The 19,815-nt window shown below is 36.5% G+C and overlaps 3 protein-coding genes across 5 annotated transcripts; 2 read left to right on the plus strand and 1 right to left on the minus strand.

Moving 5' to 3' along the window:
- Window positions 1-3,458: 3,458 nt before the first annotated feature.
- On the plus strand, window positions 3,459-7,119 carry LOC116110441 (tyrosine-sulfated glycopeptide receptor 1-like). Its single transcript, XM_031396652.1, has one exon. It carries the CDS (start codon window positions 3,466-3,468, stop codon window positions 6,820-6,822), a length of 3,357 nt encoding a protein of 1,118 aa, XP_031252512.1. The 5' UTR covers window positions 3,459-3,465; the 3' UTR covers window positions 6,823-7,119.
- A 464-nt stretch (window positions 7,120-7,583) lies between these two features.
- LOC116110463 (uncharacterized protein C630.12) lies at window positions 7,584-12,690 on the plus strand. 3 transcript variants are annotated; one of them, XM_031396680.1, is made up of 13 exons: window positions 7,584-8,089; window positions 8,164-8,220; window positions 8,293-8,471; window positions 8,571-8,706; window positions 9,028-9,124; window positions 10,497-10,556; window positions 10,653-10,753; window positions 10,928-10,962; window positions 11,059-11,116; window positions 11,228-11,302; window positions 11,373-11,530; window positions 11,676-11,888; window positions 12,190-12,690. In XM_031396680.1, exons 1-13 carry the CDS (start codon window positions 7,892-7,894, stop codon window positions 12,428-12,430), a joined length of 1,608 nt encoding a protein of 535 aa, XP_031252540.1. In that variant the 5' UTR covers window positions 7,584-7,891; the 3' UTR covers window positions 12,431-12,690. The 3 variants fall into 3 exon arrangements, with proteins under 3 accessions (XP_031252540.1, XP_031252541.1, XP_031252539.1); XM_031396679.1 differs by having other exon boundaries at window positions 7,587-8,089; window positions 11,622-11,888; XM_031396681.1 differs by lacking the exon at window positions 10,497-10,556 and having other exon boundaries at window positions 7,585-8,089; window positions 11,622-11,888.
- A 904-nt stretch (window positions 12,691-13,594) lies between these two features.
- On the minus strand, window positions 13,595-14,719 carry LOC116110466. Its single transcript, XM_031396683.1, has one exon. The coding sequence runs from the start codon at window positions 14,336-14,338 to the stop codon at window positions 14,162-14,164; it is 177 nt and encodes a 58-aa protein (XP_031252543.1). The 5' UTR covers window positions 14,339-14,719; the 3' UTR covers window positions 13,595-14,161.
- Window positions 14,720-19,815: the final 5,096 nt, after the last annotated feature.

Below are 19,815 nucleotides of genomic sequence, written 5' to 3' on the forward strand. Positions count from 1 at the left end.
GAAGAATGGGAGTTGGCAGAGAACATTATTGAAAAGTTAAAAATATTTTACAACACCACACTCTTATTCTTTGGAACTAAATATCCCACCGCCAACATTTATTTTCCCGAGAATTGTGAAATTAGAATGGAGTTGTCTAGATGGCTTACATGTGAAAATGTCGTGATAATGAATATGGCAGCACGAATGGACAAAAAGTTTTCCAAATATTGGAATGTGATTCATGGTGTTATGGCGGTTGCAATTGTCTTGATCTTAGATATAAACTGAAGTTGATAGATGTAGTCTTTCCCATTATCTATGGAGAAGATGATGGTCCACATGAGATTAGGAGGGTTCTAGAATTATTTAGTGATTTGGTTTTTGAGTACCAATCTAAACACAGAAGTTGTGAACCTCAACCCTCGTCATCTACAACTTCTTCTCAGTCCGATGTTCCTAATTCTAGTGGTCGTCAGAGGATGTTGGATACTTTAGTTGTGATTACGAAGAAAAAATTCACTTGTTCCCATGGCCATGGAAAGTCAAAGTTGGAATGTTACTTAGAGGAGAACCTTGTGCCTAGAACTCCTAACTTCGATATATTGTGTTGATGGAAGTCAAATGGGTTTAAATATCCTACTCGACAAAGGATTGCTCAAGATATCCTTGGAATTCCTTTGTCCACTGTTATTTCTGAGTCAGCATTTAGCACTACAGGCAAAGTAGTGAGTTCGCATCGCAACAGAATACATTCTGATACATTACAAGCATTGATGTGTTCCCAAGAATGGTTATGGGTTGATATAGAAGATAATCAAATAAAATTTTGATTTCTTCAATGGAATAAAGATTAAAAAAAAACTGATTACGATTTTTTAATCATTAATGTTTATTTATTCTTATGTCAGGTGAAAATACTTGTTCCAAAATTTATGTGACAATGATGCAGACAATGAGGTGCGGTAGAGTTGAGGAAGGATTTTCTTTCTTTTTTCTTTAGTCATTTCAATAAAATATAATACTACTCTATATAACATATTAACTTAACTATAAATTTTTATTGTTTAACAGGAAATTAAAAAGACAGATTTATGATGAAAGTGAAGCTTCTTGGTGCGGTGTCTGGGTTTTGGGACTTTGTAATTGTATAACTAGTTGTGTTATTTTGTTGGGATTTTGGGTGTGTGTAAATTGCCATTTTGCGATGGCTATTTAGTTGGGATTTTGGGTGTATGCGAAATGTGCAATTAAAATTTTGTACTTTTGTGAACTTGTGATGTTCTGCAATCTACAGGTTGTAGTTGGGTTATGACATTGGCTTTCGCTTGTAGTTTGATACTTTTACTCTCTGGACTTTGCACTAATTTGAAAGAAAGTTTCCACAAATGTTATTATATATATATTTTTTATATATTCTTATGGGTATATAAATATGGCTTGTAAAGTGTAATGATATTTTGGGATTTTTATAACAAAAGGTTCTAAATGTAGGTTATGTCTTATGGAAGACTAATAGCCATTTTCTAGTTTTTATTTTATTTATTTTGGGTATTTGAATAATTGTTGGACTCATGATAGTTGCAAATTCCTCATCGTGACTTTTTAAGAATTAAGATGTTAGCGAAAATTAGAAATTGACCGACGGGGATTAGTACCCATTCACGGGGGAAAGTTTCCCGCGGGGAATTTCTTCCCGGATAGGGTACGGGGGATCATCCCATCCCATCTCCGTGGGTCGGGGAAGGAGATTCCCCGACACCCCTAACTCGAAGATGGGGATGGGGACGGGGACCCCATTCCCCAGCCCCGACCCAACCCGACCGGTGCCCATTTCTAGTTGTAGCAGTCCAACAAAGCCCAACAAATAGGCATGACCCAATTGTATCTGTTTGCCATTGGGATACAACCACCGCTTGGCGGGTATTGGCTATTTACTATTTATTACAAGGAAGTCATTTCTAGCCCCTACCTAATTGATTTTCCTCTCTCACTTTCAAATTTATTTTCTGTTTTGATAGATTTAACCTTAATTAAATTACTAGAAGTCAGATTATAAAATTTCTAAAGTGTCAGTGACTTAAGTGAGATAGAGGGCTTTGATTGTTCAATGTTTCCCACTGTATGCCTTTTAGTTTTTCCAATTTCATTTTACCTTGTTTACAACATTGTTCTTACTCTAATAGAGAGTCGTTGGAAAGATCAAGTCTCTCTCAGTAGATGGTTGATTGCTTATCACCAAAAGATGCTAAGAGGGCAAACAAATTCATGCTTTATATTCTCGCTGCTGGCAAGAAAGCCTTTGCGGATGGTGGAATTACAGAATAAGTCAATGAAGAGTTCGATAAAATTGAATGTGTGGTTCTTATTGGCTCTGCATTGGGAGGCATGAAAGTAAATGAGAAAATGTGATTGAATGGATGATTTGTACTCCTATTTACTGATGGCATTCTAGCTTTTGAACTGATTTATCATGAAGGCAAATAGAGGATTTCATATAACAAAGTACACCTGTTTACTTTACCTCAAGCAACAACCAACATATGTTCTGCTGATTTAGCAATAGACCTGGTAAGTTAGATCTCTTGAGTTCAAATCTTGAGGCAATTATTCCCGCATCAAGTACTGGAGCAATTAGCATTTTATGATTTTTGTCTGGTTCATGAACTTGTCATTTTGGTTTCTTCATCATTGGAGCTGCAGGCTTAGCAGGTTTTGTGGCCTTCCAGGAAGAAACAATGATCCAACAAAGGTCCTGACCCCTGGGATACTGTAATGCACCCATGATCCAGCCCTTCTTTTCTTGGTTATTATAAACTAATAATCTCTCTTCCAGCTGTAGACATTTCTTTTTGTAAATGCCGACTTCTTTATTAATTTTTGTTTCTCAGACCACCCAACCAACACCAAGCCAACATATATTTGATCACCACTCTTGGGTAACGGTTAATATATGAAACTGAGGAAGTGTCATCCAGGTCAGTTGAATTTTGTTATGTTTAAATATCAAATTACACCAAGGATGGATGGTGTTGTGTTCTCCAAGAGTTTAATTAAAGAATATGGGGCAGTAGTTGGAGTTGCCACCAACAGCACAGGCGTAAATAAAAGAATAGAAAATTGGTATGGGATGTTTATCACAGTAACTATCAACACGCCTTCTCCCTTTGGTCATCAATCCATCAATCATCATCCCAGAAAAAGTCCACCACCACTACAAATACCACTACCACTACCAGCCACCCTCAAAAGTAAACGCTCATAAAAATTCTTATTTTTCAATGATAATGGTGATAATAATAATAATAACTATACCACCTTCCTATTTTTTTGTTTTTTAATATTGCCCATTATAATATCAACTACTCAACGTCACACACGCACGCACGCACTCTCTCTCTCTGTCTCTTTCTCTCTGAAGAGTCAATGAGGGGTTTACTGCAATTTCTAATCTTGTACAAGGTTGCCCACACCCGATAATGAACCATGCACTCACCTTCTTTTTTCAACTCTTTGATGTCTTATTGCTCCACTTGTTTTTACAAGATGATGATACTTGATAAAGAAGCCTGCGGCGGTGCTGCTGCTCTAAATCTACCAATAACAAGACCGAGAGCTTCCTCCTCCTCCTCCTCCTCCATGCCTCAAAACAGGGTCTTATTGTTTCTTCTACTTCTAGTTATACAATTACAATTATTCTGTCCTTGCTACGCTGCTGTGGCCTGCAACCAAAATGATCGTGACTCTCTCTTGTCTTTCTTTTCAAACATATCATCATCATCATCCTCGTTGAATTGGTCTTCTTCTATTGACTGCTGTCTATGGGATGGAGTTGATTGTGATGCTGAAGATGGTCGTGTCACCCATCTCCGTCTACCCTTTAGAGGCCTCACTGCCACTCTCTCCCCTTCTCTTGCAAACCTCACCCGCCTTTCTCACCTTGATCTCTCACATAATCGCCTCTTTGGTCGAATCCCCACCTCTTTCTTCTTCTCCCTCAATCACCTCCTCGTTCTTGATCTCAGTTTCAATCTTCTTTCTGGTCAATTACCAACCAACCACTTGGACAATAATATCACTGCTATTGACATCCAAAATTTGGATTTGTCCAGCAATTATTTTGAGGGGTCAATCCCATCTATTTCATTCCTCCAGACAGCTTGGAGTCTCACCACTTTTAATATCAGCAACAATAGTTTCACAGGCCCAATCCCTTCTTATTTATGCTCTGATTTTTCACGCTCCCTCAGACAGTTGGATTTCTCTTACAATGATTTCAGTAATCAAATTCCCTCTGGACTAGGCCAGTGTTCCCAGTTGGAGATCCTTCGAGCAGGTTTCAACAATCTCTCAGGAGCAGTTCCTCGACACATTTACAGTATTGCCTCACTGCAACAACTTTCCTTAGCAATCAATCACCTTTCTGGACCCATTCATGATTCCATCGTCAATCTCTCCAACCTCAGAGTCCTTGAGCTCTATTCTAATGAATTCACTGGCTTGATCCCCAAGGATATTGGTAAGCTCTCCAACTTGGAAAAACTTCTCCTTCACATTAATAACCTCACTGGTTCTCTGCCTCCATCTCTCATGAACTGCATCAAACTCACAACATTAAATTTGCGGGTCAACAATTTGGAAGGAAATCTTTCTGCCTTTAATTTCTCCTCACTCATCTATCTTAACACCCTTGACCTTGGTAATAATCAGTTTACAGGTATCTTGCCACCAAGTCTTTATTCATGCAAGTCTCTGACTGCTGTTAGACTGGCAAGTAACCAGCTAGAGGGACAGATTTTGCCTGATATACTTGCACTGCAATCTCTTTCTTTCCTCTCTGTTTCTAACAACCGCTTAACCAATATAACTGGGGCAATAAGGAATCCAATGGGCTGCAAGAATCTCACTACTTTCATCATGTCAAAGAACTTCTTTAATGAACCAATACCGCATGATGAAAATTTAGTGGCCTCTGATGGATTCCAAAATCTTCAGGTTTTGGGACTGGGTGGTTGCCAATTTACTGGTCAAGTGCCCAACTGGCTAGCTAAACTCAAGAAACTTGAGGTCTTGGACCTGTCTGTAAATCGAATTTCAGGTTCGATTCCTGGTTGGTTGGGTAATTTAACAAACCTTTTCTACATAGATTTCTCTCAGAACTTCCTGTCAGGAGAATTCCCCAAGGATCTTACAAGATTGACTGCGCTAGCATCTCAAGAGGCTAATGATAAAGTGGACCGAAGTTATCTAGAGTTGCCTGTATTTGTTATGCCCAACAATGCAACCAATCAGCAGTACAATCAGCTATCAAACCTGCCACCAGCTATATACCTGAGAAACAACAGCCTCACTGGAAGTATACCAGTTGAGATCGGCCAATTGAAAGTTCTTCATGTATTGGACCTTAGTCAAAACAAGCTCTCTGGCAACATTCCCGATGGACTATCAAATCTCACTAACTTGGAGATATTGGACCTTTCTGTAAACCGTCTATCTGGAGAGATCCCTACATCACTGAGGAGTCTTCACTTCTTGTCTTCATTCAATGTGGCAGCAAATAATCTTCAAGGACCGATTCCTTCTGGAGGTCAGTTTGATACCTTCCTATCCTCGAGCTTTGATGGGAACCCATCATTGTGTGGTTCAATTGTGCAACGCTCTTGCCCTAATCCACCAGGTCCCACCCCTCCTACTGCATCTCATAAAAGCACAAACATAAAACTTCTTGTTGGACTAGTCATTGGTATCTGCTTTGGCACTGGTTTAATAATTACTATGTTAGCATTGTTGATACTCTCCAAGAGAAGGATCATTCCAAGAGGGGACCCTGACAAGGTTGAATGGGATGCTATTTCTAGCAATTCTAATTTTGGGGTTTCTCCTGAGGTTGACAAGGATACTAGCTTAGTCATATTGTTCCAAAACAATACTAATGAAGTCAAAGATCTTACAATATCCGAACTCTTGAAAGCCACTGATAATTTCAGTCAAGCCAACATCGTTGGCTGTGGGGGTTTTGGTTTGGTTTATAAAGCAACACTGGCAAATGGGACCAAGCTAGCTGTTAAGAAACTCTCTGGAGACTTGGGTCTGATGGAAAGGGAATTCAGAGCAGAGGTGGAGGCTCTGTCCACTGCACAACACAAGAACCTGGTTTCTCTGCAAGGCTATTGTGTGCATGAAGGTTATCGGCTTCTAATATATTCCTACATGGAGAACGGAAGTTTGGATTACTGGCTGCATGAGAAACCTGATGGTGCATCTCAGTTAGACTGGCCAACTCGGCTGAAAATTGCAAGGGGAACAAGTTGTGGGCTCGCTTACCTGCACCAGATATGTGAGCCACACATAGTGCATCGTGACATCAAGTCTAGCAACATCCTTCTTGATGACAAGTTTGAAGCACACCTAGCAGATTTTGGATTGTCAAGATTGATTCTTCCTTATCACACACAAGTTACAACTGAGCTTGTTGGTACCTTGGGCTACATTCCTCCAGAATATGGGCAAGCATGGGTAGCCACTTTGAGAGGAGACATGTACAGTTTTGGTGTTGTCATGCTTGAGCTGCTCACCGGGAAGAGGCCTGTGGAGGTATTCAAGCCAAAGCTGTCGAGAGAATTGGTTGGGTGGGTGCAGCAAATGAGAAGCGAGGGCAAACAAGATCAGGTCTTCGATCCTATCATCAGAGGAAAGGGCTTTGATGAAGAGATGTTGCAGGTGCTAGACGTTGCCTGCATGTGCGTAAGCCAAAACCCTTCCAAGAGACCAACGATCAAGGAAGTTGTTGAGTGGCTAAAGAATGTAGGAGTAACCCACAGAAATGAAAACAAAGGCTGTTAGATAATGCCCCTCGGCACAGATATGTGATATACTCTTGCACAGGATATATGGATTTATTAAAGCAAATTTTCTCTTCATTCCACCAATGTAAATGTAATTAATCATATAATTTTGCTTTAGTGATGTACAAAGGAAGAACTTGAGTTCAAGGAAGCTTTTGAGCTTTTCCTCCTATCCCTATATTTTACATGGACTTGGTGGTCATACCATTTATGACTGAATGGTTAAACACTTGTCAACTCGTTGTATGTGAAAACTACAATTTACCATCTTTTCTATCTATGTCTACAACCAAGGCATAGCCATATTTCTTTTTGCTCAAGCTATTGTCAATTATCACCAACAGCTACCTCCTACAAGAGAATCCAAAATATTGGCAATAAATATCTCAACCTCATTTTAAAAGGCTAATCAGGTTATCACATAAAGATCGCCAGATAGACAGCAAGGTAAACCTGCTCATGCTGGAATCAATTATGTTCCAAGTCTCTTCAGGGACATGAAGTCTTGTTTTAGCACGCCAAATTATGAGGTGATAAGGTTGAGTACTTAAAATATCTGGTTTCTACCAATAAATGGCTGATATCCATTCCTGAAATCATCACTTCTGATGCTTTTTGTGCTAACATCGAGTTTATAAGGAGTTTAAATACAATACACAAATTATAACAGAAGGAAATGGAAGTGGCAAACAATTTTAATGATGAGTGTACAGAGATATAGAGAGTTAAAAAAAGCAAAACTAACAAATTTAATTACGTTTGGAGCATACAGTAGAGCTTAGCAGTTTAGGTATATTAACAAACATGTAATAGGCACTGACCGGAATGAAGTAGTAATGTTTTTAAAAGAAGTAAATTTAACATACTCTAAAGGCACAGATAAGCTCCCTTGAATTTTGCACAGTTCCCAACCGACTCCCGAAAATTTCTCTAATTCTCTCAAGTTGATTTTTTCAACTTCAACCCCACCGGCCCGTTTCAGGGTAAAAGGTGACAACGTTTATATAGAGTAGAACACTTGAAAGTGAAGTTTACCGTCGACCAAACTTATATAGATAAAAGATGGAATGATGGATGCGAAGTTAGAGCAAAGAGAGAAAGAAAGAAAGATAGTGATGAAGCAGCATCAGAAGGTGACGGTAGTGCTATGCTTGACCTGGGTGCTCACGCTTCTCTATGGCGAGATGTTTGCATTTTGGCTTCCGTTTCTCTACTCTTGTTCTTGGTCACAACCAGATTCATCCTCTTCTTCTACTAATTCATCGGTAATCATTCCATACCCTTTGTTTTACCTCTTAGATACCCTTCATATGATTACTAATGCTTCTTCTATTTGCAGCTTCGGATAAATGCATCTGGTGATTTTGTTAAAGTCGCTGTTCTTGCAGATCCACAGGTCAATTTGCCTCCTATTGCTACTTTATTTATTCATTTTTGGACTCTCTCTAAAATTTGATATTTTTAACAGCTCATGGATAAAACCTCCCATAATCTACCACCAAAATCACTTGCTCTCGGGTTGGCACAGTTCTACACTGATCTGTTTATGCGCAGGGCCTTCTTAGCCTCTGTCCTACCTTTCAAGCCTGATGTCATTTTGTTTTTGGGCGATTACTTTGATGGGGGTCCTTATTTGTCAGATGTAGAGTAAGTGACCTGGACTTTTCAACTTGTGCTTGAAAATTCACTTTGTTTTTATTATTATTATTATTATTTTTATTATGATCCATTTAATACCTTGATTAGATGGCAGGAATCTTTGAGCCGCTTTAACCATATCTTCGGTTTCAAAAATCAAGCAAGATATAAGGACATCCCAGTTTACTACCTTCCAGGAAATCATGATATTGGTTATTCAAGTCTTCACTCTCACAAACCAGAGGTAATTGAAACTCCATAAAACAGAGCACAGTTGATTTCCACAATGCCGATATGATACAAAATTATGAATATGGAAGGTTTTGGAACATTTTTATAGGGTTATCTGCATGCATTACCATACATTTTTCCAGAATTTGTTGGAAGTTGCTGGTTTAAGAAATGTATTGAGTTGAGTTAAGTTTTGTTATGTGTGTGTGTGTGTGTGTGTGCAATTAATTTTGCCTCATGTGAGATAAAAGTAGATGCACTTTTACATAACTTCATTAGTTTCTAAGCTTGACTTTTTAATTGTTCATCAAGTTGTAGTTTTACATGTTTACAGGTTATAAGACGCTATGAAAACATATTTGGGAAGAGAAACTTCCGATTTACAGTTGGAAAAGTCGAGTTCATTTCTGTCGATGCTCAAACTTTAGATGGTAAATTAAGAAGCTGCTGAATCTTCTTTATGTGTTATATCTCCACCTTTTTGTCTGCTCAACTATAGATACATTAACATGACACTAGAATAACAACAAAAGTTCTAGTTGAAAATTTTGATTTGGTTTATTCTTTCTTATGTTTTGTGTGGATCTTTTACAATAACAATTTGTGAAATTCCCTGAAGTCGTATGTGTTTTTCTAATGTTTCTGGAAACAGTAACTATTGTTCTTATGATTGCTAAGATAATTCCTTTAAAATCTGGAAGCAGTCGGGAAATTATGTTTAAAATCTTGAACATGGCACTGCATATGATTGCCAAGACAATTCCTTTAAATATTAATAGACTAGTCAACTAATCTTCATATTGTCTTGATCTGTTGTCTTTTTTGGATTTCTTTTATTATTTTCTGTTTCTTTATTAGACAAATGTATCAATGGTTGGGCGAAGTTGTACTTTTATGTAGCTAACTCTGTTGAAACCAAACATTGTAAATCGTTTTGGAACAACACAAACATTTAATGTATGAGCATTCGTGGTGTTGGCTTCAAACCTCTTGTGTTGTCTCCTACCTAACATTGATTTTATGTGATTCTGTTTGCCTAGGATATGAAGAACAAAAAAGCTATTTACGGTTTAATTTTGCTCTTCAAAATATCATTTTATACTTTAATGTTGGAAATGACAATACCATTTAGAGAAATGTAAAAGATAAATTTAGTTACATTTGAAAGAGCGAATTGCATTGAGGTAAAAAAATTTGTTTTTCTACCACACTTCAATTAAGGTGGATGTGCATGCTTCTGGGTAATTTGATCAAAATTACCAATTGCAGGCAGTGGCAGAACCAGGATATTATGTTTGAGAGAGCCAAAGTGTATTATTTAATAGGACAGTGTAAAGTTTAACAAATAGGGGGCGCCAAAAATAGAAAAATAACTGTAGGATGAAATTGCTATTTTCTTGTATGAATTTTTAAAATTTGTAAGGCCTGGGGTGCCAAATCAAAAAATTTACATTTATTCTTTAAATCTTATGTGAACTGTTGAATAAGATTGGTTTTTGTTGTTTGGGGCATATGCCATTCATGAAGCTTTAGAATTAGAAGAATACTATATTTGTTGGTAGACTATATTGTATTTTCTTCTTTTATCATTGTTAATTGTGCTCAAAGCATAAAAAGTAAATATGTCCAATATGATGATGATTTTTTGTCTTTAGATATATCAATCAGTCCACGTTGTTTTATATAGCATTCAGAGTGAGTTACTTTAACTAATGGCTTTTTAATGGGTCTAAGTTGATTTCTGTAGAAAATGATTTAAAATAATGAATCTTAAGAAATAAGGCAAGAGGTATGTGGTTGCAGGACATCCAGAAGGACAGCTGACTTCTGAAACATGGGATTTTATAAAAAATGTATCTGTAGGTATACAACATTGACTCTTGCATCTGTGTATTGTTAAGCTGTTGTCCTTAACAAAACTGTAGTTCATATATATATATATATTTCACATTTCTCTAGATGTTCAATCGCTTCCAAGGGTTTTATTGATGCATATTCCATTGTACCGGAGGGATTGGACTCCTTGTGGCCCTCATCGTAATTCCCCTGTCATCAATCAGGTATTTTCTTTTTCATTTTTTATTTAGTAAGGGTGTTTAGGAAAAATATGCTCTTTATGCATGCTTAAAGTGCATTGTTGTAATCCACAGTAGTGTAAGGAATTTCTCTATGAATAGTTATGCTGCTGTCAGTATTTGAACTTAAATACATGAGTCGGCTTCTTTCATGTTCAGCGGATCTTGCGGACTGGTCCTGGTCAACAAATACTGTAAGCTTCTTCCTTCTTTTTGTGTAACGGGCACTCCAGAGTTACATTATATGTACTGGTGGCTAGAGTGTTCAATGCAACAATCTGATGATACAGGTACCAAAATTACATCACAGAGGAATCATCAAACCACTTACTGGACTTGATCAAACCTGTAAGTTCTCTTTACCTCTATTTTATACATCCTGTGAGCCGGGGACCATCCAAGATGTATCAGTGATTAATCTATGTAGTGATCTGCCCAGAAATAATTTGAGTTTTGCAGGTGCTCGTTTTATCTGGTCATGATCATGATCAGTGTACAGTGATCCATAAATCAAAATTTGGGCCGATAAAGGAGGTAAGCACCTGATGTTTTGAATTATATAAATTTTACTGAGGAATGAAATTTAATTCATAGTAGTGTTCAGCACACTGTAGGGACCATAAGTTGGCAGCAGGGAAATTTGTATCCATCTTTTATGCTATTATCTGTTAGCAAGGCAGCTCTTTTAGGCACAAGCAGTCCGGAAGAAGCGGTGTCTACTCATCTCTGTTTTCTTCCAAAGCAAACACACATTTATATATGGTACCTTTCCAATTTCATGATTAAAAATGTTCATTATTAATATTAAAACAATCTAGGTCATGTTCTAATCTCCATTTGCTGATTATGTCAGGTATCTTTCGCTATTTATTCTGACCCTTTTTGCTCTCCTTGTTTGGCCAACTAGTGGTCTGGGTTTTTGGCTCCGCTATAGTGATTTAGTGGAGTATAGCCAAAAACTGATGAGTTGCAACATTTTTAAAGGTGGGACTAAAGAGAAAAATGAAGATGAGCTTTGTGAGTACGAAATGATTTGGGATGTAGAAGGATCAATGCATCTTATTAAGAAACCCATAAGTACAGCAATTTCGCATTCAAGTGACAGAGGGACAATAGAAAGGTGCTTCAACGCCACAATCTCGTATATACTACCATTAGTTATGACAAGTGTTTTCACAGATTACTGGTTGTAGACTGATATACTATATCATCTATATACAGTATTACAGATTGATCAAGTTTTTTCACATATGCATTCATTTTAAAATTCATTAGACGTAATGATAATTAAGTAAATGCATATATATTATGAATTATTGCACGGATGTAGGTATGATCTTGTATATGCTCGTCTATTACTTTTCCATTATCATTTTTTTTTTTTTTCAATTTCTTATTAGTTATATAATTAATTGTGGCAGGGGTAATGCTGTAATGCGATCTACAGCCCGCAAAAATGTTTCTCAAGAGATAGAGGTATGTAAGAACATGGACATGAGTGTGGATGATCCTACGACAAAATTACCTCCTAAAACAAGTAAATCAAAGACGAATTTCATAATCACCAGATTAGTCCGTACATTCCGAATGCTTACATTCATTGCTGCAGTTAATATTTCTCTCTACATGATGTTGCTGTTCAAGGATTGGATTGATATATGATGTCAGAAATGAAGATCCGAAATTGATCATGCCCAAGTGGTTTCCAGATTCAACATAAATTGAAATCATCCCAACATTAGCTGCCTATGTTGAAATTGAAGATGGTAAATCTTATTACAGTGGTGTAATGTTGATTTTTGACCAATATGATCATATATGTATTTTGGAAACAGCTTGACAGCTGAAGATCTTTCTAAGCTTACTGATGTGATGTAGACAATCTTTGTACCATTTATAAGTCGGAATATTTTCTGAACACAGCTGAACCATCCAAAGAGTTTGTATTAATTAATTGACATTTACTATTTGAGTAGTGTTACATTCATAATCTCTTCTCACAATTTTGACATGCAGTTCGCAATTGGTTAATCGTAATTTATTAGATGTGACTCAAGTAAGATTTATTACTAAATGACTAATTGTGAGTTATCATGTCGGGATTGTGTGAGAAAGTTTGTAAGAAGAGGTTATGGATGTAACATTTTTCTTACAATTTTCAGTGTATTGGGTAATATATAATTCTCAAGTCATAATCTCGAGATATATGTCTTTTATATGGTGAGATTATGTGATAAGTAACATTGTATCTTCACATAGAAAGACAAATTACCTTCGTATATAACTCTTTAAGGTTCGTTGAACCAAAAGCCAATGATAGATAGATATCTTTATCATTATGTTATTATAATCATATCTTTATAATGTTAAGATTTATGTGTAACAAGAACTATATATATCTTTAAACTTATACGCATAAGATAAGCCTAAAATCTTGGCATATTCAACAAGACAAAAGCACCAAGCTGTGGTTAAGTTGAAATATATAAAATATCTTTGAAGTTTGCCCGAGTTGCCATCTAATTTGACAATCTCTTGTTTTTTGCTTGGTTGCAGAGGCATTATCATAATGTAATGTGATAGAAAATATTAAAGTCTGTGTTGATCTGCCACATAACATGCACCAAGATACGCGTAATGGTAATGGTAATGGTAATGGTATAGATCTAAAATGTGTCCAGTATTAGTACATCAATCGTATGAGTCAGATCATGCATTATCACTGCTATAACATATGCATGTCTTCCTGTAATTTCATCTTTAATTGTGAAATTTCATCTAATATTTCCATAGATTAGTCGGCAAACAAAATTGTGATTGTGCTTTCTCAATATAAGTAACAGTCCATACATATAAATAAATAGAGCCCGTATTATTGCAACAGCCATTAATAGTAATACAATATTGAAGTGATTCACTCCATTAACATTTTCAGTTTATAACACCTCTCATGTTACTCTGAAAAAAAGAAACAATAAAAACAAGCGATAATGGATGTACACCAAGTTAATTACAATCAACAGCAACAGCAACAGCCACAAACAAACGATATTTGATATGACTAAAAGATGTCCCGCTCCTTATAATGAATTAGTGTCATCTTCTCCATCAATTTTCATGACCGGTTGGTGAAAAAGCTCGAGTGCAGCCATAAATTACCCTGTGTCCCCAAAAACCTGACTGATTCCATCGCCTCAATCGGGTCAAAAAAAGGGAATTGCACCAGAGAAGAAAATAGTAGATAAAACAACTACACCGTAGCTCATGAAACCCAACCGGATACACATTATGGAGAAGGCCAACTCAAATTCAAAGGAGGAGAAATGAAGAACGGGAGAAACAAAAAGAAAGTGAATAATTTAGAGAAAAGGGATTAATTATAGTGATTATTAGCTAGTCATCACCATGAATATACCAGCAAAGGAGCATAGTGGCACAACGGCGCAATATGTAGATACGCGCACGTTGCTCTTTAACTAGGGAAGCACATTTACTGGAGAAGCCATGCCCCTTTCTCTTTGTAGAAGCCTTGGCTCCACTCTTGTATTGCTGTAACTTATGCTCAACCATGTCGTAGTGAATTGGAAACAAATTAGAGAAGGAAAAAAAAGCTCACTGAAGAGCTTGAAGCCGTGTGGTATGAGGGGTAAAGCACATATATATATACACACGCAAAATTACAAGCTCAAAAGCCGAGAAAAGTTGACTGGAATATGAAGGAAGTGAGGGGGCTGAACATGGTCAGGTTCGAAACCGGGGGAATTTGCATGGGAAAATACGGCAGAGTTTTCTATAAAGGAGTGAACGTGGGCTTGAAGCATTAATTACATATATTGCGAAAACATAAAACTCTACTTTGTGCTACCACTGTTAAAAATAAGGGATCTTAATGAATATAATACAATATTTTAGTGTAAGTTGGAGGATAACCAAAGGAGATTTATTAATTGTTTAAGATAGATTAGAGAAGTGGCAAAGGTGAGCATGAAAAGAGGAAGTGTGTTGAATGAAGACAAGGCAAGGATTAGAGTTATGGGAACAGGATCCCGGCAAGCTTATCTCAATTTTGAGGACGGACGTTGGTTTGGTTGGATTCATTCTATATCCAAGTGCCGTGGCTCGCACTCCCATCTTTCTCCCACACTCACACGAGCGTGCTACAATATATTATTAACTCATTCTATGGCATTGAAAAAGACTTGCATAAAATAGAATATATGTATGTGTAGTTGGATGAAAGAAGAAACTATGCATGTGATAATGGACTGTCTAGTAATGGAGTCTCGTCACATCAATAAAGTAAGTCAATCTAGTAAGTGCGTGCCAAAGAAAGATAACATTAATATTACATGCATACATTAGTAGCAATTAGTTTAGTGTCTTCTCCAATAGATGTTATGAGGATATTAATTATAACTTGATGTTTTGTGCTTGAATCAACAAGTGCATTGCAACCAACAAGATAATATATATATATATATATATATATATATTGAAGCAGATATGTTTGATAATCATCTTGACAAATCAAAGTTCAGCAGGTGGGTGGATACTGAATCTTCATACTTTCTAAGTATCACGTTTGAGAACAGTCAATGCAGACAACTTCAATCTCCATAGATATGGTTGTTCACTTGATTAATTTAACTCCTCATCAACGCGATTATATGGTTCCGTTTATATATAATTTTGCTACACAGAGAGAGGCCTTATACGTTAAGAGTTTGTATTAATTAATTGACATTTACTATTTGAGTAATGCTACATCCATGATCTCTTCTCACAAATTTTCTTTCACAATTTTGACAGTTCGCAATTGGTCAATCGTAATTTATTAGGCGGGAGCCAAATAAGATCTATTACGAAATGATTAATTGTGAGTTATCATGTCGGGATTGTGAGAGGAAGTTTGTTTGAAGAGGTTATAGATATAATATTTTTCTTACTATTTTCAGTGTATTTGGTAATATATAATTCCTAAGTCATAATCCCGAGATATATGTCTTTTATATGGTGCGATAATGTGATAAAGTAACATTGTATCTTCACATAGGAAGACAAATTGCCTTCGTATATAACTCTTTAAGGTTCGTCGAACCTAAAGCGAATGACAGACAGATATCTTTAAATTTATAAGCATAAGATAAGCCTAAAATCTTGACATACATAACAAGACAAAAGCACCAAGCTGTGGTTAAGTTGAAATATATAAAATATCTTTGAAGTTTGCCCACGTTGCCTTCTAATTTGACAATCTCTTGTTTTTTGCTTGGTTGCAGAGGCATTATCATAATGTAATGTGATAGAAAATATTAAAGTCTGTGTTGATCTGCCAGATAACATGCACCGGGATACGCGTAATGGTAATGGTATAGATCTAAACTGTGTCCAGTATTAGTACATCAATCGTGTGAGTCAGATCATGCATTATCACTGCTATAATATATGCACGTCTTCCTGTAATTGCATCTTTAATTGTGAAATTTCATCTAATATTTCCATAGATTAGTCGGCAAACAAAATTGTGATTGTGCTTTCTCAATATAAGTAACAGTCCATACATATAAATAAATAGAGCCCGTATTATTGCAACAGCCATTAATAGTAATACAATATTGAAGTGATTCACTCCATTAACATTTTCAGTTTATAACACCTCTCATGTTACTCTGAAAAAAAGAAACAATAAAAACAAGCGATAATGGATGTACACCAAGTTAATTACAATCAACAGCAACAGCAACAGCCACAAACAAACGATATTTGATATGACTAAAAGATGTCCCGCTCCTTATAATGAATTAGTGTCATCTTCTCCATCAATTTTCATGACCGGTTGGTGAAAAAGCTCGAGTGCAGCCATAAATTACCCTGTGTCCCCAAAAACCTGACTGATTCCATCGCCTCAATCGGGTCAAAAAAAGGGAATTGCACCAGAGAAGAAAATAGTAGATAAAACAACTACACCGTAGCTCATGAAACCCAACCGGATACACATTATGGAGAAGGCCAACTCAAATTCAAAGGAGGAGAAATGAAGAACGGGAGAAACAAAAAGAAAGTGAATAATTTAGAGAAAAGGGATTAATTATAGTGATTATTAGCTAGTCATCACCATGAATATACCAGCAAAGGAGCATAGTGGCACAACGGCGCAATATGTAGATACGCGCACGTTGCTCTTTAACTAGGGAAGCACATTTACTGGAGAAGCCATGCCCCTTTCTCTTTGTAGAAGCCTTGGCTCCACTCTTGTATTGCTGTAACTTATGCTCAACCATGTCGTAGTGAATTGGAAACAAATTAGAGAAGGAAAAAAAAGCTCACTGAAGAGCTTGAAGCCGTGTGGTATGAGGGGTAAAGCACATATATATATACACACGCAAAATTACAAGCTCAAAAGCCGAGAAAAGTTGACTGGAATATGAAGGAAGTGAGGGGGCTGAACATGGTCAGGTTCGAAACCGGGGGAATTTGCATGGGAAAATACGGCAGAGTTTTCTATAAAGGAGTGAACGTGGGCTTGAAGCATTAATTACATATATTGCGAAAACATAAAACTCTACTTTGTGCTACCACTGTTAAAAATAAGGGATCTTAATGAATATAATACAATATTTTAGTGTAAGTTGGAGGATAACCAAAGGAGATTTATTAATTGTTTAAGATAGATTAGAGAAGTGGCAAAGGTGAGCATGAAAAGAGGAAGTGTGTTGAATGAAGACAAGGCAAGGATTAGAGTTATGGGAACAGGATCCCGGCAAGCTTATCTCAATTTTGAGGACGGACGTTGGTTTGGTTGGATTCATTCTATATCCAAGTGCCGTGGCTCGCACTCCCATCTTTCTCCCACACTCACACGAGCGTGCTACAATATATTATTAACTCATTCTATGGCATTGAAAAAGACTTGCATAAAATAGAATATATGTATGTGTAGTTGGATGAAAGAAGAAACTATGCATGTGATAATGGACTGTCTAGTAATGGAGTCTCGTCACATCAATAAAGTAAGTCAATCTAGTAAGTGCGTGCCAAAGAAAGATAACATTAATATTACATGCATACATTAGTAGCAATTAGTTTAGTGTCTTCTCCAATAGATGTTATGAGGATATTAATTATAACTTGATGTTTTGTGCTTGAATCAACAAGTGCATTGCAACCAACAAGATAATATATATATATATATATATATATATATTGAAGCAGATATGTTTGATAATCATCTTGACAAATCAAAGTTCAGCAGGTGGGTGGATACTGAATCTTCATACTTTCTAAGTATCACGTTTGAGAACAGTCAATGCAGACAACTTCAATCTCCATAGATATGGTTGTTCACTTGATTAATTTAACTCCTCATCAACGCGATTATATGGTTCCGTTTATATATAATTTTGCTACACAGAGAGAGGCCTTATACGTTACACTTTGAGCAGTAGCCTTAGAATAAAGTTGGCATTTGAATAACAAGACCATTCATGACAGCATTGAGGTTTAGGGTTTAGGGATGTTATGCCTAAAAAGTCAAGGCTAGCGTGGGATCTCATCAGCAAAGGCCAATCAAAGTTCAGAGAGGTCTTGTACCGTCTAGACGCTACCACGTCGTGCAATGACAAAAGAGGTATGACTATCGTCAATACGACAGGTAAACGCCAAGCTTTTGAGTGGCTAAGAATTGTCCACCTGCTCAAGCCTTACGCAATTTAAGGCTGTCTCCCGTGCAGACAACCAATGAGAAGCAGATTAGGAATTGTATCAGACCTACTGGATTGTAGACTCATGATTACTACCTTGAATCTTCCAACTATAAATAAATGGCTCATCTCTCATTTACGGGATTGACTTATCTTTAATCCTAAAAAGCATACATTCTCTCTTTCTCTCTCTATATTCTCTCTAGATTGTAATTCAGGTCGCTGCATGTGACCTGACTGTAATCATTTATTAATATAACTACAATAGACGTAGGATTCGCTTTTGAGCATCCAACCCACTTTAAAAACCACCTCTTATTTATGTTCTCACTGTATATTTTTATATCACGTGTAATTTTTAAGCTCACTTAATATTTTGCACGTGTGAGTCGTTGGTGTTAAAATCAAGCATAAACAAGGGAGTAGCAATTTTAAAACAAATAACGTGGAGAAGTAGGAAGATCCAACTGTTCCTTCCAGGAACATGCCTTATCTATTGAGTAGCTTCTTTTATAAGTCATGCAGTGTATGTGTTCAGGAGTGAAGTAGAAGACACCACATACAAAATCTAGTTTGTACTAGGACAATAAGTACATATATATGTGGTACTAATTAATATAATTATATTATGTTAACTACACCTTATTGGAGAGTTAAGATAGATGATAGTTAGAAAATTGATTCATTAAGTTAAACCTTTGAGTATAACTGATTTTATATACTGAAAATATTACATTCACAACCTCTTCTCACAAACTTCTTTTAACAACCCTGACATAACAATTCTCAATTGGTCAATTGACAATAGGTCACATTTGAGTCTCACCTAATAAATTGTAATTGATTAATTACGAGTTGTCACATCAAGATTGTGAAAGAAAATTTATGAAAAGAAGTTGTGGGTGTAGCATTACACTTTTATATACTCTCTTAATCTATAACTCTCTAGATCTAGCTAAGATCTTCTCTCATGAACAATCTTTTTTTAATGAAAATTGAGTGATAATCTAAGAGATATCTAAGAGACAAGCTAGGGTAGAGAAGAGCAAGAAGGGTTCCACTTCCACATACATTGGATTTGTAGAGGAAAAGAATAGATCCAAAATTGGATTGTCCACTATTGTGGTGGATCAGCTGGTTGGGCCCAAAGATGAAGTCCTGGGCTCCTTTGTGCAAGTTTTGGGCCATGCAATCTCAGATAGGGCTCTCAAGAGTCGTTCTATCTGATTTTCTATTATGTCATTACTCAAAACTGTATATTCTGCCATTTCCTTCAATAAAATTCATAAGAGTTGAATATTTGTTTATTTAATGTATACTGGGATGGATATGCAGCTACGTATCCAC

Source organism: Pistacia vera, unplaced genomic scaffold, assembly GCF_008641045.1.
Source record: "Pistacia vera cultivar Batoury unplaced genomic scaffold, PisVer_v2 Contig602, whole genome shotgun sequence".
NCBI lineage: Eukaryota > Viridiplantae > Streptophyta > Magnoliopsida > Sapindales > Anacardiaceae > Pistacia > Pistacia vera.